Source organism: Quercus lobata, chromosome 2, assembly GCF_001633185.2.
Source record: "Quercus lobata isolate SW786 chromosome 2, ValleyOak3.0 Primary Assembly, whole genome shotgun sequence".
NCBI classification, from domain to species: Eukaryota; Viridiplantae; Streptophyta; class Magnoliopsida; order Fagales; family Fagaceae; genus Quercus; species Quercus lobata.
This window is the reverse complement of record NC_044905.1, coordinates 98,440,145-98,465,754: the sequence shown is the minus strand read 5'-3', so window position 1 is coordinate 98,465,754 and position 25,610 is coordinate 98,440,145. Positions and strand designations below refer to the sequence as shown.

At 35.5% G+C, this 25,610-nt stretch overlaps 1 protein-coding gene across 1 annotated transcript; it reads left to right on the top strand.

Moving 5' to 3' along the window:
* Nucleotides 1-38: 38 nt before the first annotated feature.
* On the top strand, nucleotides 39-5,433 carry LOC115977451 (cleavage and polyadenylation specificity factor subunit 3-I-like). Its single transcript, XM_031099299.1, has 6 exons — nucleotides 39-144; nucleotides 807-999; nucleotides 1,113-1,210; nucleotides 1,793-1,838; nucleotides 1,924-2,073; nucleotides 3,532-5,433. Exons 2-6 carry the CDS (start codon nucleotides 850-852, stop codon nucleotides 5,173-5,175), a joined length of 2,088 nt encoding a protein of 695 aa, XP_030955159.1. The 5' UTR covers nucleotides 39-144; nucleotides 807-849; the 3' UTR covers nucleotides 5,176-5,433.
* The last annotated feature ends 20,177 nt before the right edge of the window (nucleotides 5,434-25,610 follow it).

Sequence of the window (25,610 nt, the reverse complement as noted above, 5' to 3'; positions counted from 1 at the left end):
TTTCTTTTCTTTTTCTTTTTCTCTTTTTACCCTCAAACCCAAACCCAAACCCGAACCCGGTCCAGTTTCAGAAACCTTTTGTTCAAAGTAGGGTTTAGCGCTCTCTCTCCCTCTCTCGCTCTCTCTCCTAAATCTTCGAAAAATGTAAGCTCTCTCTCTCTCTCAACTTTTCTTCATTATTAGAAATTCTAGGTCACTGTATTTTATTTTCTCTGCTTGATTTGCATTAACTTTTTCACTGTAATCTCTTCTTTTTTTGGTTTTTCAGAGCTAAGATTCAGCTCTAATTTTAGTGTTTTTACGTTACTGATATCCTATTCGGAACTTTTCTTACCACTTGAACTACTTTAAACTCTGTTTGGTTTCCGAGAAAACTGTTTTTAGGTTACAAATTTCTCATTTTCTTCAAATGCTTCGCACCCTCTGTCAGTCGCCATAGTGGTTTTTAGGGGAAAAAAAAAAAAAAAAAAAAAACTATTTTGATGAATTAGTTGAACTTTTAACAGCCAAAGGGAGAAACTGTTGCCTTACGGTTTTTTTAGTTATTTATTATATGCGAACCCCAGATCTTTTATTTGACAAAAAAAGTGATTTTATCAGTTGGGCTACTTGAAACCCACAAATTTTGCCTTTTCAATTAGCGAGTCTTTAATGTTTTTGTTTGGATAGGTTTGATAATTAGTATTATAGTTGGAATTGCCAATGACCTTTGGGTCAAATGGCATTTCTAGGCTTACAATGTATCAAAAAAAGTAATTACTTTGGTTGGAATGTAAACCTTTTCTTTTTCTATGATTAATTTGCAGTTTGATTGAAGGACTTGTGTCCATTCTTGGTAAAGAATAGAGAATGGCTTCAACCGGGCCACAACCGTCTCTCAAGAGACGGGATTCATTGGTGACTAGGGAAGACGATCAACTTATTATAACCCCTTTAGGGGCGGGTAATGAAGTAGGTCGGTCTTGCATGTACATGTCCTACAAAGGGAAAACTGTCCTGGTATGCCATTAACAGTGTACACTTGGTTTTTAGAGTAGTGTTTAGGGTTGTTTTTCTTCGCATGGTGATTTAATTTTTCTTTTTGTCGTTTGTCTCTTTTTCTTGGATGGTAGTTTGATTGTGGAATTCATCCAGCTTACTCGGGCATGGCTGCTTTGCCATACTTTGATGAGATAGATCCTTCAACAATTGACGTCCTTCTCATCACCCAGTATGTATTTTTTTTTTCCTTCTCACTTAATGCCTTATTAAATGAGGTTGTTGTTCAAGTGATCTCACACATTTGGTACCAATGATGCAATTTCTGTTGTAGGCTGTTGATTTCTGTCTTTTTAGAATGTAACTCGTTATTATTGTAAATTTTAGGATAGGCTTGCTTATGCATCCTGTGTACATTAGGTTTCCCCTTCTTAGTAAATTTATTTAGGTTATCAACCAACTCTTTTATATTATATTCGAGATTCTAACTTTCTAAACAAAGTTTTGAGTTTTTCGGAAGTAGTTGCTTACTAGACTAGATGCATTGTATTGTCAAATCTCCTGTTTTAGTTATTTATTGCAGAGAGGATCTACTTTACAATAAATCTTTTTGGTTGAGTAAAATCATGGTACTTTAACACCATCTTTCTTTCTTTTCCTTGTTATGGAGTAAAGGAATCATGGGGTCCATAGAGTTCCCTCTCTATATTTCAATTGGTTCTTGTTCTGCAGTTGTATTTGTGTTTTTCAACAATGTTGATGACAATGGTGTTGATCCTCAAATCTAATACAAAGTGATGCTTTCTGCTCGCAGCTTTCACTTGGATCATGCTGCATCCCTACCTTATTTTCTGGAGAAGGTTTCTTTCTTTCTTTGTGAATTAACATAGGTATTATGTATGGATCTTTTTCCATGGGAAACTAATATATTGAAATTTTGTTTAGACCACCTTCAAAGGTCGGGTGTTCATGACTTATCCAACAAAGGCAATCTACAAGTTGCTGTTGACCGATTATGTAAAAGTCAGCAAAGTTTCAGTTGAAGATATGTTGTATAATGAACAGGACATCAATCGCTCCATGGATAAAATTGAGGTCTGTGTTTTATCATTTATGCAATTTTCAATTCCCGTTGGTCTCTAGGTTTTTATTGTTGCCCAAATTGGCTCTATATTTTAGATTGACTGAAGTTATTTCAATGCACACTATGTCCTAAACTGTATTAACTCTTTGATATTTACGTTTTTATGGTCATTTGGTCAGCTTTCTACATGTTTTTATTTTTTGTTTCTGGTCATTCCATATAGTTTTTTTTGGTAAGTTCTATCCACGTGCTGATTCCCCTGAATAAGAGATATTTTTTAATGTGGAGAACCTGTTCCTTATTCTTCCCAATGGGCATTGCACCAAGGGGCTTTGATCTTCATTCAGAATCAGCTCCAAACTTGAGCTTGGTGATACCCTCAAATAATATTGAGTTTTTTTTTTTTTTGTAGAAAGATGTTTTTGTAGCACTTTTTTTCCCCATATAATTGATACTTATTTTCTTTGGGAAATGATCATTATTCTTGCTCATAAATAACACACATTACAGGACATGAGTATGCTATTCTGGTTCCTCACACACTTGCTTTAGGCGATAAAGGATTGGGACCTCTTTAGATTAATAGCATTTATGTTGGACTATGGACTATATAAGTGGTATTTTAAATCTCTCTTCAATAGATCAACCTTTGAATTGCAAGGGTCTTCTTGGAATTAGTTCGACATTAGGTGTCTTACTTTTATGATTGTTTGTAAAAGAGGACAAGGCTATATGATTATATTTCAGTTATCTTAATATGGCATCATATGCATTTTGTCTACTTTATACGTATGTGTTCTTTCTCTCTCTGCCCCACCTTCCCCCTCCTCTCTCTATGAGAGTTCTTGTAGAGAGTATTGGTATTGGCTCTGGATCTGCAACATCATTAAAATACTTGAATTTGTACAGAGAAATTAAGTGCACATGGTTATGCATTTATTGTCCATGATTAGTGCCCTCATGAATCATGCTTCCTAGTTTAACATGGAAGTTACCCTTTTTCATAGAAATTGAGGCAGTTCTAGGTCAGGTCTAATTTGGACAGGAGATAAAAATTCCAACATGGATTCACCTTCTTGACCCAATGATATAACTTTAGGTCCAGTCTACCTGGACAGGAGATAGACCTTCCAACATGGATTCACCTTGACCAAATGATAAACTAATGCCATAATTTGTCATGAAATATATAGTTATGCAACTGGACTGCAAAAATGTAGTCAAAGAGTAAGATATTAATTTCAGAAAAGGTATTTGACTTAGTTGTGGGTCAGTTCGCTCCCTAGCTCTTTGAATTGATTTTTACTTTGTTTATTGATAATTTTCCATATCCAGGTTTACATCCTTGCAATGTTATTCATTTTGTTATGATTAATCTTAACCTATAATCCTATGGTTGGACCCTATAAACCCCAAAAGCATTTGGAAATCTTCCATAGTTGTCTCCTAACAGAGCATTGTAACTACAGGTTATCGATTTCCATCAAACAGTAGAGGTTAATGGCATTCGATTTTGGTGCTATACTGCTGGCCATGTTCTTGGTGCTGCTATGTTTATGGTTGATATTGCTGGTGTTCGAGTTCTCTACACTGGTGACTATTCACGTGAGGAAGACCGGCATCTCCGAGCTGCTGAGACCCCACAGTTCTCCCCTGATATATGCATAATTGAATCCACTTATGGTGTCCAGCAACATCAACCTCGGAATGTCCGAGAGAAGCGCTTCACTGATGTTATTCATTCAACCATATCTGAAGGCGGTCGTGTCCTTATTCCAGTTTTTGCCCTTGGCCGTGCTCAAGAACTGCTTTTGATTCTTGATGAGTACTGGTCAAACCATCCTGAGCTCCAAAACATTCCCATATATTATGCTTCCCCCCTTGCGAAAAGGTGTTTGTCTGTTTATGAGACATACATACATTCAATGAATGACAGGATACGCGCCCAACATGCAGCAAAGTCTAACCCCTTTGTGTTCAAGTACATATCACCAATAAAGAGCATTGAAAATTTCAAAGATGTAGGCCCATCAGTGGTGATGGCAAGTCCTGGTGGGCTTCAAAGTGGGTTGTCACGACAACTATTCGATATGTGGTGCTCTGATAGGAAAAATGCTTGTGTTCTACCTGGGTATGTGGTTGAGGGGACACTAGCTAAGACCATTATTAATGAACCCAAGGAGGTAACTCTCATGAATGGACTCACTGCTCCTCTCAACATGCAGGTCCATTACATATCATTCTCTGCCCATGCAGACTCTGCTCAGACGAGTGCATTTTTGGAAGAGCTCTTGCCTAATAATATTATTCTTGTTCATGGAGAAGCTAATGAGATGGGAAGGCTTAAACAGAAACTCATAAGCCAGTTTGCTGATCGTAACATTAAAGTCTTCAATCCAAAGAATTGTCAGTCTATTGAAATGTACTTCAACTCTCAGAAAATGGCAAAGACTATTGGAAGGCTTGCTGAAAAGACACCAGAAGTGGGGGAAACCGTCAGTGGTTTACTGGTTAAGAAAGGCTTTACATATCAGATAATGGGTCCCGATGATCTCCACATCTTCTCTCAGCTATCTACTGCAAACATTACTCAGAGGATTACTATTCCATTTGGCGGAGCATTCAGTGTATTGAATCACCGGCTTAAGCAGATATATGAGAGTGTAGAGTCTTCAATGGATGAGGAGTCTGGGGTCCCAACACTTAGAGTTCATGAACGGGTAACAGTTAAGCAAGATTCCGAGAAACACATCTCACTGCATTGGACATCTGATCCTATAAGTGACATGGTTTCAGACTCTGTTGTGGCTTTGGTTTTAAATATCAGCCGAGAGATCCCCAAGGTAGTTGCTGAATCAGAGGCAATAAAAGTTGAGGAGGAGAATGGGAAGAAGGCAGAAAAGGTTATTTATGCCCTCCTTGTTTCACTCTTTGGAGATGTGAAGTCTGGAGAAAATGGGAAGCTGGTTATTAGTGTTGATGGGAATGTTGCAGAGCTTGATAAACAGACTGGGGATGTTGAGAGTGAAAATGAAGGTCTAAAAGAAAGAGTACGAACAGCTTTCCAGCGAATTCAAAATACCGTGAAGCCGATCCCTCTCCCTGCAGCTTAGCTCCTGCCCTGCACTAGTTCCATTCCTTTGTTTTCCTGTAATATGAGGTTTAACTTTGTATGCTAGAGAGTAATACTGATCGGTAAACACCAACTGTAGTTTTTAGCAACAGGCAATTATATATATTATGTTATAAATACCGCTAGTGATTACTTTATAACATGTTTGGTGCTAATCCTATTGAGATTTGTTTCACTTATTTACTCTGGCTATTATTGGAACTCTTGTTTCTAAGGAAAGGAAATATTTTGTAATTAATCATTGTCTTTCTAATTTTTTGGAATCCTTCTCTATTGGTTATTACGCCAAGGTGTTGTGATTTGTGATGCACTAATGACATGTTGGACTCTCTGTGTCTGTAGTGACAAAACATCTATAATGCAAGAGACAAGCATATTTTTATTTGAATTTAGTATTATTTACTTTTGTAAGTCAGTTGTATTTTTACTTAGGTCCCAATAGTTTATTAGGTTTTTGGTATTTTAATATTTGGAAACAAGGTTATTTTTGTAATAAGGCAAGTAGGGTTTCCTACATAAAATTAGGGTTTAGTTTTTCTATATAAGCAAATTATTTTACTCCTGTTAGAAATGATTTAGAGTTTTCTTTTTTTCTTTTTTTTTTTCTTTTTTTTTTTAAGTAAGAAAGATTTATTGATATAAACTAAAATACTAATAATAATAACAGCAGCACCTAGTGCACAAGAAGTGTAGTAGAAATGCCGAAAAATTAAAGAAAATTATAGCAATCAGTAAAGTCCAAAAAAGAAAAGAAAAGAAAGTATAGTCCAAAGCACTAGTAAAAGAATGGATGCTCAAAGTCATCATCCACTCATATAATGAGTTCAGGAAAGCTCACTTCATCACCATGGTAGGTCGTTCAATATCCCCTAACACCCTATAGTTCATTTTCTTCCAAATGATACATGATTAGAGATGATTTTGATTAATGAAATTTTCTTTTCTTTTCTTTTCTTTTTTGTTGGTGTTGCCAACTCTAGCTAGACCTAAGTGCTCATTCCTAGTAATTTTTCTTTGTTTGGTGCTGAGACTCTAAGGAGGCTAATAAGTGCTAACTTCTAGATTCTTATTCTTTATTTTCTTATTTAAAACTACTACATTATTTAAAAATTACTAAAAATATTACAATTGACCTTATAATTGCTTTTGTGGTAATGCAGTCCTTGCACTTTTTTGCAGTAATTTTTAATGTAAAACTTGGGTTACACAATTGTTAGCCCTCTCTTATTCATGATTATCACCTAATAGCCTATTTGGACAAAAAAAAGGGGAGAAAGAAAAAATTTTCCTCCAAAGCTCTCCAAACACACTGCATTTAAAGGAAACTTTTCAAACACTCTGTGCGATGATAACAATTGAAATACGATGGTATCTTTAAAAATAAATAAAATAAATCACATGACTATCAAATAAATCATGCAACTAAAGGTACACATAGAATGTTTTATGAATTTTCATTCTGTGAATATATTTATATCATTTTCACTGTGTACTAATCTCAATTTTTTTGTGAACACCCTCGAACAAGGTGACATTCATTTCTCATGTTTTATATCATTATCATTATCATCATCGTTGTCGTTATTATTAAGTCTAGAAACACACTAATAATTTTCCAGTCCAAATCTTCTGTCTCATGTATTGTGCTCCACTCCATACTCCACCAATAATATTTAGACAGTTGTCCTCTTTCTTTTAGTGAGATAACGCCTCTTTTTTATTTGAGATAACGCCTTTAATGTTAGGGAAATAGAAGATCAGTTGAGGTAAATCTCATTTGATTAACTTTTTGATTTTTGTCCGTTGCTTTTTGTTTTTTGTTATGGTTTTGTTTCTACTATCTGTGATCTAATTGTATTCCTTCCTTACTACACACATCCGACCAATTTATGGGCTTAAACCCCACCATTTATTGAGACAAATCCGACCTTATCTTAATTGAAGCACAAAACCAAAACATATCAGTCCAAGCATTCTCAGCAGATAGCCATCAACTAAGTCGTACTTATTAGATAGAGTTTGATAAAATAATGAAATCTAAAATTTAAATAAAATGTTATTCGTATATTCAAATCAAATTGTAATCTCTACAATAATATACATACAAGAGAGCAAGCTTCCTGTCCCTAAACTCATTCAAGAATTTCAACAAACATGTAAAATACAAAATCTAGCAACCCCAAATATTTACTAGAAACAACCTTTACAAGAAAGAGAAACTTTTTTCTTTCCACATGTTTCCTAATGGAACAAAAATCAAACACCATTATCACCATAAACAAGTCACTCTGTTTCTCTTCACACTTTACTCCCACGTCAAACCCTCAAAACGTTCGGTAGCGAAAAAAACCCAGAAATGTTCTTGTCCACAAACCAATAGAAGCATAATTGGTTTTTGAAAGAACTGCAAAAGATTCGAAGAGAGGGAGAGTTGGTGACTGGTAGTTCATAGAGAGAGGCGGATATGTCTGCATCTGGTGAGTAGTAAGGATGAAGATGAACACTTCAGATTAAGACCACAGAGAGAAGAAACAAAACCAAAAACAAGAGCGGCGGAAGGGAAAAAAAATCAGATAATGAAGATATTGAATTGAGAGAACCCCAGAAGAAAGAGTTATTATCTCACTAATGTTAAAGGCGTTATCTCAAATAAAAAATAGGCGTTATGTCACTAAAAGAAAGAGACTAACTGTCCAAATATTATAGGTGGAGTATGAAGTGGAGCACAACACATGAGACTGAAGATTTGGACTCATAATTTTCACAATAACCTAAATATAGTTTATTATGATTTGTGCATAATAAAAATAGTATGTGAAAGTGGCATTATTCTAATCACAAAAGAATACATCAACAATTGTAAGCAAAATTATGTTAACTAACTTTTTATCCATCCAATTAGCTCAACTAGTAAAAATTTTTATTATCGAATAAGAGATCTGAGATTCAAAGTTCAAATCTTGTCAACACCAAAAACCAACTGATGTCAACAATCATTATGAAGTGAACGACATTAATTAAAACTATATCCTATGATAAAAAAGAAAAAGTTAATTAACCCTTCAAACCATCTAAAAAAAGTGAAAAGAAAAAAAAATCACTTTCAAAAAAGAAAAAGAAAAAGGAAAAACTTCCATATTAAGTTGTGCGAATGTTCCAAAACACCCTCACCTTTTCCAAGAAATTACATGGAAGCCCATGTATATATCCTCCATATCCGCCATCTTTGACAGACAAATCAGGCCAAAATTGGAAATTAACACTGTTTGCCAAACAATGTAATTAGTAGGCACTGTTTTCAAACTATATATATTACTAACATCTCAAGTCTTAAAGACTCAATTGAGGCCAATAAATCGAGTCTCAAAGACTCGGTTTCCATGGTTTGATCACGTCTGATGTGGCGTTTTTTCCACGTGGTGTTCACCTGGAAATCGAGTCTTAGAAACTCGGTTTATAAGCCGACCCTTATGTGCTAGCAAATAAAACAAAACACTTTACATATTATTCAAACATTATTAGTGTTGCTACTGCTGCTGCTACTGTTGTAACCCATGGAAGAAGCTGTCACTGAAGGAGTTCTACCCAGTTGTCCTTTCATCCACTAACCCAAACCCGACCCGCTTTTCTTCGACTCTCCGATTTCCGCTCCATCTTGGTCCGAACCCTCCATCAGCAGCGTCAGTGTTTCCCCCAACGGCCTCAGGCTACCAGATCTCGCTATTAATGCCACCTCATGTTGGGCCACGTGGTGGCTCTTCTTTCGCTGGAGTAAACCGGACATTATCGTGGGTGACCCGGTTCGAGCCAGGCTATTGGCACATGACCTGGACGGTGAGAGTCCTCGGACTACTTCTTCTTTTAGTTTCGAGAAGAAGCCTTGCTTTCTCTCCATTGTTAATGGTACCAAAAAATAAAAGCTTAGAATGAAAATGTTGTTGTTGATTTTTAGGTTTGTGTTTGTTTGGTGGTGGTGGGGTTGTTGTGGAGGTGGTGGCGGTTGATTTTGGCTGTTGGTTAGTCAATCGTGGGTTCATGACTATGGGTCTGCAAGTTGGGTGTTTTGGGTCGGCGGTATATATGGGTGTTTAGGCTGTGTGCGACAGTCACAGTGGGTTGGATTTTTGGGTTCGTCTATCACGGTGGTTGTTGGTGTTTTGGCAGTGAATGGGTTTTCGTGGGTTGCGATCAGTGAGTTTGTGGGTTGCTTATGGTAGCATTGAGATCGGTGTTGTTTTGTATGGATGCGGTGGTTGTTGGTGTTTTTGTGGTGGTTGCGGTCACTATTGGTTGTTAATGTGAGAGAAGCAGAGGGACGAGAGAAGAGAGAGGCTGAGAGATGTTTTTAATCTTATCTTAAATTTTTTTTATTTTGTTTTTTCCTAAACATAAATCGAGTCTTAGAGACTCAATTTCCAAGTGGATGCCATGTGGAAAAAATTTGCTACATCAGATGTGATCAGACCATGGAAACCGAGTCTTTGAGACTCAATTTATAGGCCTTAAATCGAGTCTTTTAAACTCGAGATGTTAGTAATATATATAGTTTGAAAACAGTGCCTACTAATTATATTGTTTGACAAATAGTGTTAATTTCCAATTTTGGCCGACAGATCACTCAAAACTCGATCTTTACTACAAGAGCCAAACCCCAAACCCCAATAGGTTCAATTTGTCTTTTTTCCACTGTTAATCCTAGGGTTCCAATTCTCAATTTTCTCATACTATTAAGCTTTTGGGTTTTTAATATTTCAATGATTATTGTTATTTATTTGTGTTAAATTGAAATTTGGTATCTTTGGATTGAATGCGTTTTAGGTTTTTGATTATGGCAGCGGTGGAGGTGAAGTTGAGCACGGAAGTTGTTGTTCCCGTTGAAGAAGAGAATGGGAATGCTTCAAAAGCTGTGAATGGAAATAAGGAAGTGACCTCAGCTGAACCTTCTTCAACATTGGCCAAAGATGAAGATGAGAGCAATAAAGGTGATGCTTTTCTTTTCAAATTAGTCTAATGGTCAGCCAAAATTGGGAATTAAGCCCATTTTCCCAACTATTTAGTTAGTAGGCACGGTTTCAAAAGTATATATATATATTACTAATATCTCGAGTCTCAGAGACTCGATTTTGGGCCTATAAACCGAGTCTCAAAGACTCGGTTTTCATGTTTGGATCAAATCTGAGTTGGTGTTTTTTCCACGTGGCATCCACCTGGAAATCGAGTTTTATAGACTCGATTTATAAGCCAACCCTATAAGCATTGGTTTGTGTGTGACATGGCAATTTGTATGTGACGTGGTTGATCCACGTGGAAGCCACTTGGAAACCGAGTCTCTAAGACTCGATTTCTAATAGGGCTTTTTCAAAATTTAACGCACTCTATCTCTAACACCTCTCCACTCTCACTCACCCTCTCACTCTCACACAGACCAGAGCACTCTCACGCCTCTCTCACTCACTGACCCACTCTCACGCCTCTCTTAGTCACCCTCTCCACCCTCACATAGACACCCTGTCACCCTCTCTACTCTTTCACTCACCCTCTTCTCTCACTCACCCTCTCCACTCTTACTCAATCACAGAGCCACAGCGAGGTGTACAGAGATTGTATCAAACCCTTATCACAAAGCTTTGAGTGCCTTCAGTCTACGTAGTCTCTCAAAACTAAAAAAAAAAAAAAAAGGTGAGTCAATTTATGTGTGTGTTTCACCATTTGGTTGCTGAGAAACAGTGGGAGAAATCAAAGAAACGTTGGTTTCAGTTCGTTTTTTTTCTATTTTGATTTTTGTATTGAATTTCTAATAGAACTATTAAAAAAGATCGAAGCTTTATTGTTTTTTGAGATTGAATTGGAATGTGGAATCGGATTATGTTTCTGGGTTTGTTTATATTTGCTGAGGATTTAATTTTAGTGCTTTGTTGATCAAAATTTACTTTGATCTAAGTTTGATTTGGTCAGTTATGGTAAATATGTTACTAAGAATGGAGAAATTGGAGATATATATATATATATATATTAATATACTTGTTGGGTTGCTGAAGATTTAATTTTTAGTTGTTTTTGGGAAAAAATTTACTCTGATTTAGTGCTTTTTTTTTTTTTTCTAAACTTTGCTAGAGTGGACAAATGCTTAGTTTTTTTTTTTTTTTTTAACAATTATAGTAACATTGGCCTGCTAGGTTACTGAGGATTTAATTTTAGTCCTTTGTTGGAGAAAATATACTTTGATTTAGTGATTTTAGAGATGTTAGTAATATATATATATATATATATACTTTTTTCTCTAAAATCAGTATGGTCTAACATGAATGTAAATCATGTCATGTTCAGCGCAAAAAAAAAAAAAAAGGTGAACTTAATTTGTAACAATAAACCAAACAATCAATATTGTCTAACATTATTGTGTTAAATTTTATTTAAGAGCCATTTTGTTGACATTAGCTGGTTTGATGTGGATCAATCAAAAATTATGATATTAGATGGCATTCATTCATAGGTAATGTAAAGGTTATTGGGCAGAAATCAAATTGGTGGAATTTTATTTTATTTATTTAAAAAATTGGTTTAAACATTATAAACTCAATTTTAAGATTTAGAACTTTTATTTAAAACATAATTTTTGGTGAACGTGCTTGTTTGGTTATTATTAATTTTAAAAAGCATTCAATTGACCAATGGATGAAAACTCTATTCTTATAGAAGGTGCAAAGATGCATGTTTTTCTAAAAGCAAAAGATGCTTTGCCAAAAACAGAGGTTAATAAAGTGAGAGCTGTGTTGTTGTGCTTGTGTTTCTAGCTACTGAATTATGAGAGGGAGAGAAAAATAAAGATGACTCTTCAATGCAAGTTAATGCAACTGACCCAGAAGAGCAAATATTGATATCATAAAAAATCAGTAAACAGAGATGCTTTGCAAAAACATGAAAGTTGGGACCATCATATCGTATCTTGTAAATCTTTTTTCATATGTCATGCAATATTAGGAGCGTCATAGAGATCAGAAATCTTGACAAATAATAAATACAAAATATTAAATCTGAATACAATACAAATACAAATGAATCCATTGTCCCAATTAGATAAGGGGTTGTGTTAATGGACACGGTGTCAGTTAACCACAAAATTTTTTTACTTTTTTTCTGACATAATGTTTTTCTCTTTTTACCATTCATGTCATTTTTTACAGTTTTGTAGATACTATTCAGAATTTTTTTGGCTTTTTCTGACTTTTTTTTTACCTTTACTGCACTTAACCAGCACCGCCTGGTGCTGGTTAACCTTCTCTACATAAGGTAATGTTTGGATAGTGCGTTTGCTCCATTTCTGTGTTTTTTTTTTTTTTTTTTTTTTTTTTTTTTTTTTTTTTTTTCACACGTTTTCCCCCTCACAAGTGGCTACTGTTCATGTACTGTACATGAACAGTAGCCGCAACATTTGACCAGTTTTTCGTGAACAGTGCATCTGTGCACTGTTTACGGACCCACAAATTTCATTTTTTATCAATTTTTTCATTAAAAATGGGTCCCACGGTACTATTCACATATTTAAAAATTATTTTGCTACAGTGTTTTCAGTTTTCAGTTTTCAGTTTCAACAAAATAAGTTCTATCCAAACAGACCCTAAATATCATCCTACACCTTTCACACAAATTTAAACACAAAAACCTTTATTCTGCTACACGTTTGACGGAACTTCACCCTCTCTATACTCAAGATTTTTTCATCAATCCACATGAAAACTGAAAAGCCAAACCTATTCACAATTTAATGAATTTATTTTGCTTTCTGTCATCTCACTTCTCACCTTCCCTCTGCGTCTTTGTGCTCTGGTGATCCTGACATAGCCGTATTTGATGCTCAATAAAGTTGTCTTTCTCATGAATAAAGCTGTTGGAGCAAAAGAGACAAAATTCATCTAACAACACAAACACCAACACCAACACCAATGAGCTCCACACAGCAACCAATCTTTGGTGAACATGCTTGTTTGGTTATTATTAATTTTAAAAAGCATTCAATTGACCGATGCATGAAAACTCTATTCTTATAGAAGGTGCATTGCAGAGATGCATGCTTTTCTAAAAGCAAAAGATGATTTGCCAAAAACAGAGAATTATGAGAGGGAGAGAAAAATAAAGATGACTCTTCAATGCAAGTTAATGCAACTGACGCAGAAGAGCAAATATTGATATAAAAAAAATCGGTAAATAGAGATGCTTTGTCAAAACATGAAGATTAAGAGTATAATAAGCTATGAAACACGGACGCGGCACCAGAGGTGCCGCTCCCGCGTCCGACGTGGCAGGACGCGGCGACGCGCAGGGGATGCCGCTACCCGTGCGTCCCGCCGCATCCCGCCGCATCGTGCCACGTGGATTCCACGTGCTTTTCGCCGACTCGCGCCAACACGAGCCGACGCGGCTCCAACACGGGCCGACTCGAGCCTGAATCGGCCATATCGACTGTATCGGCCGAAGCGGCCGATTCAGGCCGAAATTCCAAAAAAAAAAAAGGTGTAGAACGCACCGTTTGACTTATTTCTAAACCCTACTTCAGCCCAGTTTCACACAAATGCCAAAACATAAGCTCCTCTCCTCACATTGATCTTGATGATGAAGAAGTTGGTGTTTGATTGTCTTGTTGATTGTCTTATTGATTATCTTTTATTTAGTTTTAGTTTCGAACTTGTGAGTTGTATTCTAATTTCCAAACATCATGGAATGTTTTAGTTTCAATTAGGGCTGTCCAAGGACCCGCCGGAACCGACCCACCCGCTGCCGCCGACCGAACCCGATCCGCCGCCGACCGAACCGACTGCTCCGGCGGTCGGCGACGGATTTCATTCTCTAAAATCCGAGATCAACGGGTCGGGGATCGGATCTCCTTCTCTCAAATCCGAGAAACCCGATCCGACCGACCCATCATATTTCCGGCGATTTTTTAGATTTTTTTTGGGTAGATCCGACGAGTTTGAGTTTTCTTTGGGAATATTTAAGCTAGATCCGGCGAGATTTCGCTAGATCTAGCCAAGATCTTGCCGAAAATGGCCAAGATCTCGCTGGATTTGGCGAGATCTGGCCGGATTTCTACCGTTATTCAAAATTTCCTTGCCGGATTCTACCGTTTTTCATATTTTCTTGGCCGGATTCTCGCCGTTTTTCAAATAATCAACTCCGACCGAGACCCGACCACTTTCCGGCAAGAACCGTCCGATCCGATCCGATTCTCTGACTGGTCGGCGGCGGGTCTGAGAAATTGGAACCCGACTTGGTCGGGTCAGTCGCGGGTTGGGCACAAACCCGACCCGGACCGACCCGTGGACACCCCTAGTTTCAATCTTGTGAGTTGTGTTTAATTTATGAAAATCATGTTTTAGTTATTATCTACTATTGCTCTTAAATTTGGTATATGTTTGTATAATGTGAAAAAGTATGCTTAGCAATATATTAAAAATATAAATAAAAATATTTTTAATAATTTTTTAATCGCCGAGTCTCGCCGCACCCGCACCCACCTTTTTCAAAAATTGCCGAGTCCCGCACCCACACCCGAATCCCGAAACGCACCCGTGCTACATAGATAATAAGTCATGCAATATTAGGAGCGTTGTAGAGATCAAAAATCTTGACAAACAATAAATACAAAATATTGAATCTGAATACAATATAGGTACGACTGGATCCATTATTCCAATTACATAAATATCATCCTACACCTTTCACACAAATTTAAACACAAAAACCTTTATCCTGCTACACGTTTGACGGAACTTCACCCTCCTATACTCAAGATATTTTCATCAATCCACGTGAAAACTGAAAAGCCAAACCTATTCACAATTGAATGAATTTATTTTGCTTTTTGTCATCTCACTTCTCACCTTCCCTCTGCGTCTTTGTGCTCTGGTGATCCCGACATAGCCGTATTTTATGCTCGATAAAGTTGTCTTTCTCGTGCATGGAAGGAACCAGGATTTGAACCTGGGGCAAAGCTTAAAATAATTTTTTTTTTTAATAAAAATTAACACCTATTTCATATTCAACAAAATAATACATATAAAATAAGTGTTTTTTGTCAATTGGTCTCACAAAAAAATCACTTATGACTTATCAAAGACCAGTCTTTACAGTTAAAAGTACTCACACTATATTTTTTTATAAATAAAACCAAAACAAAACAAAAAAAGTTACAAACAATTACACAGTAGTCACAAACAATTACACAAATTACACAATAGTTTAGTCAATACAATCACAAAAAGCCACAAACAATTAAACCGGTCCACACAATCACAAAAAAGCCACAAAGAATTAAACAGTAGTCAATACAATTAAACCGATCCACACAATCACAAAATGCCACAAACAATTACACAATAATCAATACAAAGCCACACTAGTCTACAGTCCACACATAACACAACACATCAGTCTATAAAAAGCCACAACTCACAAATACAACAGCCAACACAGCCACAACAAAGATAAAAGAACAAAAATATGAACTTGAGAGAAGAGAGAAATTTCTTAGATTTATCGTATGTGACTGTGATCAAGGATCTGAGGAGCAGCAGCAGCAGCATTCCGAATCTGATCTGAGGAAAATAATAGCAGCAGCAACAGTGATGGAGGAGGCGTTGATGGTTCCCCCTACCCTACTGTAAGTTCGTCCCTAAATCTCATGAATAAGGCTGTTGGAGCAAAAGAGACAAAATTCATCTAACAACACAAACACCAACACCAACACCAATGAGCTCCACACAGCAACCAATCTTAATTCTTGTGGTCCAAGCAACAAATCTCCGGGGTAAAAAGGACACATTTTGGAAAAGGGCTAACATGGTTTGCATTGGTGCATGCTCCTAGAAAATCAGAGCTTTAAGATCCTTTTAAGGCGTTTGGTAACCGTATTTAAATATTGTTATTCAGTGTTATAAAAATATGTGTTTGAATGTTATATATATACACGTGTTATAAGTGTTATTATTCTTTGAATATTGAAAAAGGTTACCTAAACAACGACAAACAAAGCCTTAGTGTTATGGTTATGATTGAATCATTAGTCATTCTTTTTCTCTTTGCCTGTTTGATTTCCCTTTAATTTTAGCACAAGCTAGAGTTGAGTTTTGCTCTTTTGTGGACCTTGTGGTTGGATGCATTTGTCCAATCCAACGAGAAGGGAATTATTTTTTCAAAAAATAAAAAGGAAAATAGAGTCATAATCAATAAACCAAAGGCATTAATAAGTAACTTTTATTTTTATTGGTTAAACACAGTACCCCATTATTCCTATTATTAAGAACCCATCTCTCAGTTTGAAGAATTTGGTTTCAGCGTTTTACGTAGTAAGTTTTTGTATACATGTCCGTTGTGTCAAGTCAGTTTATTTTTTTTCACACTGAAAAAGTGATGCGTAAATAAGTGGGGTAATAAAGTAATTGCAGGGACCGGAGGGAGTAGTAGTAAAATTTTCTGCAGCTTGCTCTTATCCCCATTATTCTTCTTTAAAAATATTTCTTCCAGCTTTCTCTTCTTCTCGTTTGGACTCAACTCTTCCCAGCTTTTTCTCTCTATCACAAACGGCTTCTCTCATTTGGACTCTTCCTCTTAAATTTTCATTAAAACTCTTCAGCAACTCTCTCTCTCAACTACCAGCCTACAGCTCATTTACTCCACACATACCAATCTTTAGACAAAGAGACCTCCTATTGTATAGTTTTTTAAGGGTAAAGAACGTAAATACACTATACCCAAGCGTTTTTTAAGGGTAAAGAACGTAAATACACTATACCCAAGCTCCTAAAAAAACCATAGCAACTGTCCCCAAGCACTTCATAGTTTTTTCTCAACAGTTCTTCATTTCCTAACATTCTAGAAGTGTTTCTCTTTTAATAGCTCTGTTCTTTTGAGAAAGAACTTGTGTAGGCAACAGACTTGCCACCTATCATCACCACTTCGCTTGACACAACAGATCTCAAAGATTCTAAACTGAGGTGGTATCCCTTCAATCTTATCTTTTGCTGCCGAATTATGATGGTTTTGTTTTTATTTCCAAGTTCTATATATTGTTTTTAACTAGAATTTTGTATGGTTTTAGTTAGATGAGTGTTTTGATCTTTGGAGCGGTGAGGCCAAACAGATCATTTGTGTAAAATGAAGTCATGGGACTCTGTTTTCTGTAGATGCTGGATATTTAAGCTATTTGGAAATTTGAAATGCCTGCTTTTATGAAAGTGGAATATGATAGTGCTAATGAGAATAAATAGTTCTGTCTGTGTAAACTTTTTGGCGTGTGCATATTCCCTACATTTTGTTGGTTCTCAAGAATTGAATTATTAAAATGATTTTTGAACGCTGAATTACTTCCTGTTAGGTTTCTCAAAAAAAAAACTTCTTGTTAGAAATTAGAAACACACATCTGTAACTGGAAAATGGAAACAATTAAAAATAGGCATATTTTAACGATATTTTTTTGCTGTAAGATACAGTGTGTTGTTCTATGATGGGATTAATACTACAGAGGCCTTTATTCTTAAAAGAATTATGTTTCTTCAAAAGAGTCCCAGTTGTGAGATAATACTTATATTAAATTGCATTCAAAAAGTGAGATAATACTTTTTGAATGAAAGATGACATTGTAAACAGGAGTATACCATAGGTGCAAATCAAAATATTGAAACTATAATATTACAGACATTAGATATTACTTCCCAAGTACTGAATTGCCATTTGATCAAAATAGTAAACAAGTAGAATTTATATAATTAATGATGACTGAGAGTCATAATGATGTGCATCCCCAATTACCATCAAATGCTCTTGAACAGTTGAAGAGCCTTTAAACCGTTTTTCTCTCAGATATATGTTGAAGAACCGTGAGTATATTTTTTTCATTTTTCATAAAAATTATGTCAAAATTTTCTTAAAATAGATACCATTATTATTATTCTAAAGACACCCGTTAGCATGACCCATATTTTTTTATCTCACAGTTTATACTTTTTTCACCTAGCCTCTTGTGATTTCAGGTTTTACTTTTCAGCACTGGTGGCGGATGTATTTTTTATCTGGTATGTTTTTATTTCTTCTATTTATATCTATTATTTCCATTACAATGGTATTTTATAATTGACAATTAATTATTATTCATTTATTTTCTACATTTTCCCATTTGCTTTTGCAATTTTCATATGTTCCAAAAATATTTTTTTTGAGAAGAAGTTCCAATAATAATTTTGTTCCGTATCTTGGAATTTTTTCATGACTTATTCTCTAACTATGGTTTTTATAGAATATTTCTTATCTTTAAAATAAAAAACTAATTTTGTTTAAAAATTTGTGACAAAAAGCAAAAACTTTTTGTCATAGTCATGTAAAATTTACACATCAATTAATATACTCAAATTTTATTTATTATAACTCTGCTTTGTATAATCTCATGCATAAAAAGATTTTGATACATAGAATTTTTTAAGTATATGTGAGTTAATAATGGATGGCCAAATTCGAATTCTCACCATATGTGAATTTGAATTTTTTTGGTCTACAATTTGCTCGCAAATACCAAAGAAAAATTTTATGTATCAACTCATCAATTTCTTTATGGGATGCTATTAAACAAACGAGAGTTAAGTATAAAAATATATAAATTTTTTGTATATTATATTGATATGCAAATTACATGTTTCAATTTTTAATAACAAAATTAGCTTCTTGAAAGTAGGAAAAGTTCTACTGAAAACTAAATAATTCTCTAATTGGAACATTTGGAAAATAAAGAAAGGAAATAATTGCTAACTGCTAACTTAATACAATTTCTAATAGATATAAATAAATCGAAAATAAAAAATTCGGTGATTCTAATTAACAAGATACCAATGGAATGGTTAGCATAAATATGCTCATTAATGATTACTTCACATTCTCTGGCTTCACAGAACCCGGAGTTTGTGAGGTCATCTTAGAGGTTCAGATTTGCTCTACCCAAGCTCCGTTCTTATCTTGTCACTTAGAGCACTAGTAGGGCCTAAGTTGCTATTTTACAACTCAACACAGCAAAAATTCACTCAATTCAAACTTGTATATTTACAAAAAAAAATTGCAACGTTATAGTAAGGTTGCACTATTCATAGGTTGTAAAAAAAAAAAAAAAAATTAATATAGTGGTTATGTGTGAAGAAATGGAAACTGAATATTATGAAAATGATTATAACAAGCAATATCTAGTTTTCTTTTCCATATTCTTTGTGTAGTTGAAAAAATGACATTCTTTGGTTTGAATGGTAGAAAATAAATGCATTAATTGCAAGTATGGGACATGAAGTATGCATACTTGCAACTAATACAGCTTATTTTCTATAATTTAACCAAAGAGTGACATTTTTTCAACTTAACAAACAATACAAGGAAGAAAACTAGATAGTTATCGCTTCTTATAATTATGTTAGAGATGACATTTTGTCACCTCATTCTTTAACCCTCTAAACAGAGATGTTTTTTGCCAAAACATGAAAGTTGAGACATCGTATCGTACCTTGCAAATCTTTTTTATATGTCATGCAATATTTAAAGCGTCATAGAGATCAAATATCTTGACAAATACTAAATACAAAATATTGAATACATATACAGATACTCCTCCACAAAGGAATGAGAAATGCTAGGGACACTAATTTTGGCACAACTTTGTGTCACAACTCGTCATATAACGAGTTGTAATTGGTAAGGATGTGTTAGTGGGCCATGTGGGGACACACTCTTACCAATTACAACTTGCAATGTGGCGAGTTGTGATACAAAGTTGTGCCCAAATTGATCCCTAGCATTTCAAATGAATAAGTATTTGTATATATGTATTCAATATTTTATATTTATTATTTATCAAGATCTTTAATCTCTAAAACGCTTCAAATATTGCATCGCATATGAAAAAAGATTTGCAAGGTACAATACAATGCTCTCAACTTTCATGTTTTGACAGAGTATTACTGTTTAGAGGGTTAAGGAAGGAGGTGAATGAGCTTCTTGATAAAGAGACAAGGATGTGGTTTTAGAGATCACGTGCAAGATGGACTATTCATGGGGACAAAAATTCTAAATACTTTCATAGTAGGCCACCCAAAGGTTTAGGAAAAATAAAATTGATGGGATCAGGAATGCATCGGGTGAATGGTGTTCGGATCCAAGGCAGGTAGCAACGGAGATGTAGTGCACCTTTTTGTTATATATTTGAGATAGAAATTTCTGGGACAAAACCAAAAAGTTTTGGTGGTTTTTTTAGAAAAATAAGTTATTATTATTGTCTTCATCTAAGTAAATAAATTCTGTATTATTTTAGTATGTAGTTTGTCAAGCCCAAGAGCATTCACAATAATTTTAAAAACCTTTTATATAAAAAGAAGAAATAATTAATATTTTTGACATTTTTTTACATCTTTTATAAAAATAATATTAATTTTTAAAAAATAATTTATTAACAAATATCTTAAAAATACTTATTAAACACGCACTCGTGACATATTCACTTATTTGTCAGAAAAAATAATTTATAAAGAGTGGGGGCAATGAAAATAATGTGGCAAAGGACATTTTTTATTTTATTTTATTTTAATGAATAATGATTGAGATTTCATTAAACAACAAAGAAACACTACAACCACCGAAAGCAGCAAAAAGAACCAAAACACAAGGTAAAAACCAGCAACAATCTAGACCACTAGCTAGCAAGACCCTATAGTAAAGATCCCTCAGATCTTAACAATCTGTCATAATATAAATGATGACCTGAAGTTGAATTAAATAAAACTAAGAAAATAAAGTAATTGCTTGTTATTCGTTGGCTTTGGCCTTGGGAAGATTACGTTCAAGATATAGGAAATAGAAATGGCTTCATTGTGTACAACAATGTTAAACTATCTAGATGGGGAGGCACTTGAATTTACCCTTTTTTTTTTCTTCCTTTTTCTTAATTGGGATCTGGGTTTTCAGGTGAGGAACCCTCCCTCATCCTCATGGGCCATGATAACTTGATAAGTAAAATTGAGTTCTCCATTAATCAAACATGCTTTATCATTGGCATAAGTTGGTTCTATTCCTTTTCACTGATCATATTCTTTCTATTGATTGGCTTAAAAAGATCATTTTGTGTATGACAATTTGGACATGAAATTTCTGTATAATCTTCTTGGGAACTTATATTTTATGTTGATCATAAAAATTATTTGGCTTTGAAGGCGTTTTTGATTACTTTGATGGATGCTATCTAGTACTAGTGGCTTATATATAGTCAATGCCTTCAACTTCTTTTTGTTTTCCTTGTTTAACCATGGTACTTACCTATTAATTCATATGGAAGATAAAATCTGTTGTCAGTTGGTAGGGTTCTTTCTGAAGTATTTGCCATAGGGCTATAGAATTAATTGCTACCTAGCATGTACAACTCAGTTGATATTCAATTTGTTAAGGGTCATGGGAGTTAGAATATGAAATCCTTGGAAGGGAGGGAGTTGGTGACTAATGCAAGGGAGTTGAAAACTAGTTTTAGCAAGGAGCAGTTATACTAAGGAAAATAATTCTATAGAATTATTTTTTTTTTCAAGCATTAAGAGTGAAGTAAACAAAGTGGAATGCAACTCTCCTATCAAATAAACTGTTTGGAGTGTGTAATAATTGTACACCCAATTGTGTTGAGATTTCTATGCTTTGCCAATTCTTTTTTTCTAGGATCCTTTTATGGGTGGTTATATTTTATGTCATGAGTAGGATTAGGAGCTGTTGAAACACTCTTACTTATCTGAGGCAAAGGCATGGTGCATATAAAGTTCAAGAGAGTATCGAGTATATATATACTTTGATTCCTACTTTAGCAGCTTTTATACTTATTTGGGCTATTGGGAATTTGTGATTTTTTGTATAAGGGCAATGTGACTTTTTTGGTTGCTAGTAGAAGTTGAGTGTTATGTGGCATTAGTGTATATTGCTGCATCAGGCATTATTTACGTCTTGTAGTGTCAGGTTATTTTGTGTATTCCAGTTATGAGGATGGACCTGAGTATTTTGTGGAACTTTATCATGTTCTGAAGAATAACTACCTAGAAACTCTTTAAATAACTTTTGCCTCATTTTGCCATCAATTGTCTCTACTCTGATAACCATTGGATACAACGCGGTTTTTTGTTTTTTGAGAATATTTCTTAGATTGTTTTTGTTTTTGTTTTCAATAATGTCTATTACGTGCTAATTGCTTATCATTCTTGTGCGGTATGGCTGCTGCAAATGCTGGACAGATTGACCATGTGCAGCCTGGCCCCATTGGCAACTTGGTGTTGAAGTTGCAGGCCAATCATCGGTCAGAAGCTATTTGGAATGGGCAGGTAAAACACAGCACTAAAGATTTAACAAATGTACACACATTTAATTCATACAATGTACATGCACTTGCTAACGTATGTTAATCCATGGTTCTATTTTGTGCAGGATCTAGGGTCCCTTACCTACCATAGCTGTAGTGAAGAGTTCTTCAATCGAGAGCCAATGGTGGACGACCGAGTTGTTGACATCATTAAGGCACTTGGTTTAGAGGGACTCCTCAGGATCCCGAGTAGAGAGATTGACCATGGCCTGATAACGGCCTTAGTGGAGCGATGGCAGTCCGAGACTCACACCTTCCACATGCCACATGGTGAGGTCACCATCACATTGCAGGATATGGAGGTTCTTCTCGGGCCTCTTGTTGATGGTGATGCTGTAACAGGGAGCACGCAGAAAGAATGGGAGAATGTGTGACATGAGTTCCTTGGCTTTCAACTTATAAATCAAGAGCATATGCAATTTACTGGCCAGAGGATTCTCATCAAACGGCTTTTGGAGCAAGTTGCCGATCCATTACCGCCTAATGCTGAAGAGGATCAGCTGCATTAGTACACACGATGCTACATCCTAGGGCTATTGGGGGACACAATCTTCATGGACAAATCTGGCGATAGGGTGCATCTAATGTGAGTGCAGCAGTTACAAGACGTTCACAACCCACGAAGGTACAGTTGGGAAAGTGCTTGCCTTGCATGGTTGTATTGAGAGTTATGCAGGGCAAGCGATAAGAAAGCCAGTCAGATTGGTGGGTGCTTATTGTTGGTCCAGTATTGGGCATGGGCCAAGTTCCCCTATTTGTGCCCGGCAGTTAAGCATGGCCCACCAGTGAGTGCTTATGGTCCTCCAGTGCATGGTCCACTGTCCCTTAAGTAAGTCTCTACCTCATATACATCATATACATTATGTGATCATTACCTAAACCCACAATCATGTAACTTGATTCTATTTATTTATTTTAAAGGCTTCTAGGAATTATTTATGTCAACATTAAAAAATTTTAAATAGAGGTTCAATATATATGATTACATTAATATACTCTAATTTTGTGACTATCATGTGGCTTGTATGTACTCTGTTTTTTATAAGGATTGTTTCTTATTCTAGTGATATTATTAATTGAGTAAATATTTATAAAATTATCTTAGTAGTTATATGTGATTACATTATAGTTTTAATCATAACATTATCGTAGTAGGAAAGTTCTAGATATTGACCCCTTGTTCTTGAATGTTGTAGATGTGCAGACCTTGAAGAACTTTAATTGCATGTGAATAAGAGATCTTAATGTTTTGCCACTTTCCACAACCACATGTTCTAGCAAATACGTGCACTTCATGACTGTGGTTTCCCCCTCCACCTCTTTGGTCGTTGTACGGGGTAACCACTTGATATACACCAGTTTCATGATTAAAATTCCTCAGAGTGTGTCTTGACATTTTCTGCGCATTTTTGGTATAGATTCTCATTGCATAATCACTCCACACCTTACCTCGAGAGAGATAAGAAGTAATTTCTTTATGTTGATCGTGGAAATATGTAACAAGTTTGCACCAAGTGAACTCAACCATTGCAGCAATGGGCAAACCACAGGCACCTTTAAGTACCCCATTAAAACACTCAGAGATATTGGTTGTCATTGCCCCGTAACATTTTCCACCATCATGTAACTGGATCCATTTGTCCAGATCCTCACTCATTAGATATGTGTATGGCATATAGCGTGCAACATGGGGATCATCAAGGTCTACACTCCTCAATGCATTAATCTCAACATCCTTAATGGTTTGCATTATGGACTCAAATTTAGTTTCATGAGTCGCATATCCAGCTTTCAAGACCAATGCCTTTAGAGTCTGATCATCAAAGTGTGTGTTGAAGTTGCTAGCAACATGTCTAAGACAATATCGGTGAAATACTCGTAAGCTTCCGTCATCATCTCTAGGCCACTCTTCAATGGCACATTTGATACCTTTATGTCGATCAGAAATAATGCAAATGCCCTCGTCAGGTATCACATGCCTTATGGAAATCTTGAGACGCTCTAAAATCACCCCCAATAAGGCCCTGACTCTTTGTCCACAACAGCAAAGGTGAAAGACAAAACCTTTTAGTTAGCATCGGCTACCATTGCAATTATCAACACACCTCGATATTTACCATACAAATGAGTCACATCAATACTAATCACTGGCCTGCAATATCTGAATGCAGCAATGCATGGAGCAAATGCCCAAAATACATAGCGCAGTAATGTAGTACCAGCTATGTCCCTAGGTATGGTGTAATAGTTGTATTGGGTACCCGAATCTTGATCCAAGTATGCCAACAACAATTTTCTCAACCTTTGATAAGACTCCTCCCAATCCCCAAATATCTTAGCAATTGCCTTTTGTTTTGCGTCCTATACCTTATAATAAGAAAGCTCATGATTATACTTAGAATATATGATCTCCCAGAGCTCATCAATACAAGCAGTGTGATTTTGTCGCAATTTTCCCACAATTTCTGATGCAACAAAATTAGAATCCATCATTTTACCGTCTCTTCGCAGGCCAAAGGGTATACAACTGTGTGGATCTACATAAGACGTGACCATCCATAGACTATTAAGTTTAGCCTTCATGAATGCCCCAACATACAATTTAGTTTTGGTCGACCTTCGGATAATAAAATTTCTATTATCCTTTGCTATGTATATTATCAATGCACGCTTCACCACCTCTTTATTTGCAAAAGTCAACCCTTTACTAAAATGCATCCCATCCTCCCAAGTAGAAACAAATGGTATCTAAAGACGTGAAAGATCAACCATATTTTTCCAAGTATTTGCGTAGAATGACTCGACAGGAGGTGTGTAGGCAGTGGTCGTATTTGTATCATGCTAGACGCCAATATCATCGTCTGCATCACCTTCATCATGGTACTCCATATTTTCCTCTTCAAAATTGGGAACGAGTTCATGGTCATCCACATCCCTGTCAAAGTCGCCTCGCTCAATCCTCTCTTCGTACTCATCCATATCATCAAGATTTTCACAATTATTCGCAG

Bases quoted from the DNA above. Each gene is read 5' to 3' on its own strand.
- LOC115977451 (XM_031099299.1), top strand. From the start codon at position 850: ATGGCTTCAACCGGGCCACAACCGTCTCTCAAGAGACGGGATTCATTG. The intron at 1,000-1,112 runs GTATGCCATTAA...CTTGGATGGTAG, and splicing joins ACAAAGGGAAAACTGTCCTG to TTTGATTGTGGAATTCATCC. The intron at 1,211-1,792 runs GTATGTATTTTT...TTCTGCTCGCAG, and splicing joins GACGTCCTTCTCATCACCCA to CTTTCACTTGGATCATGCTG.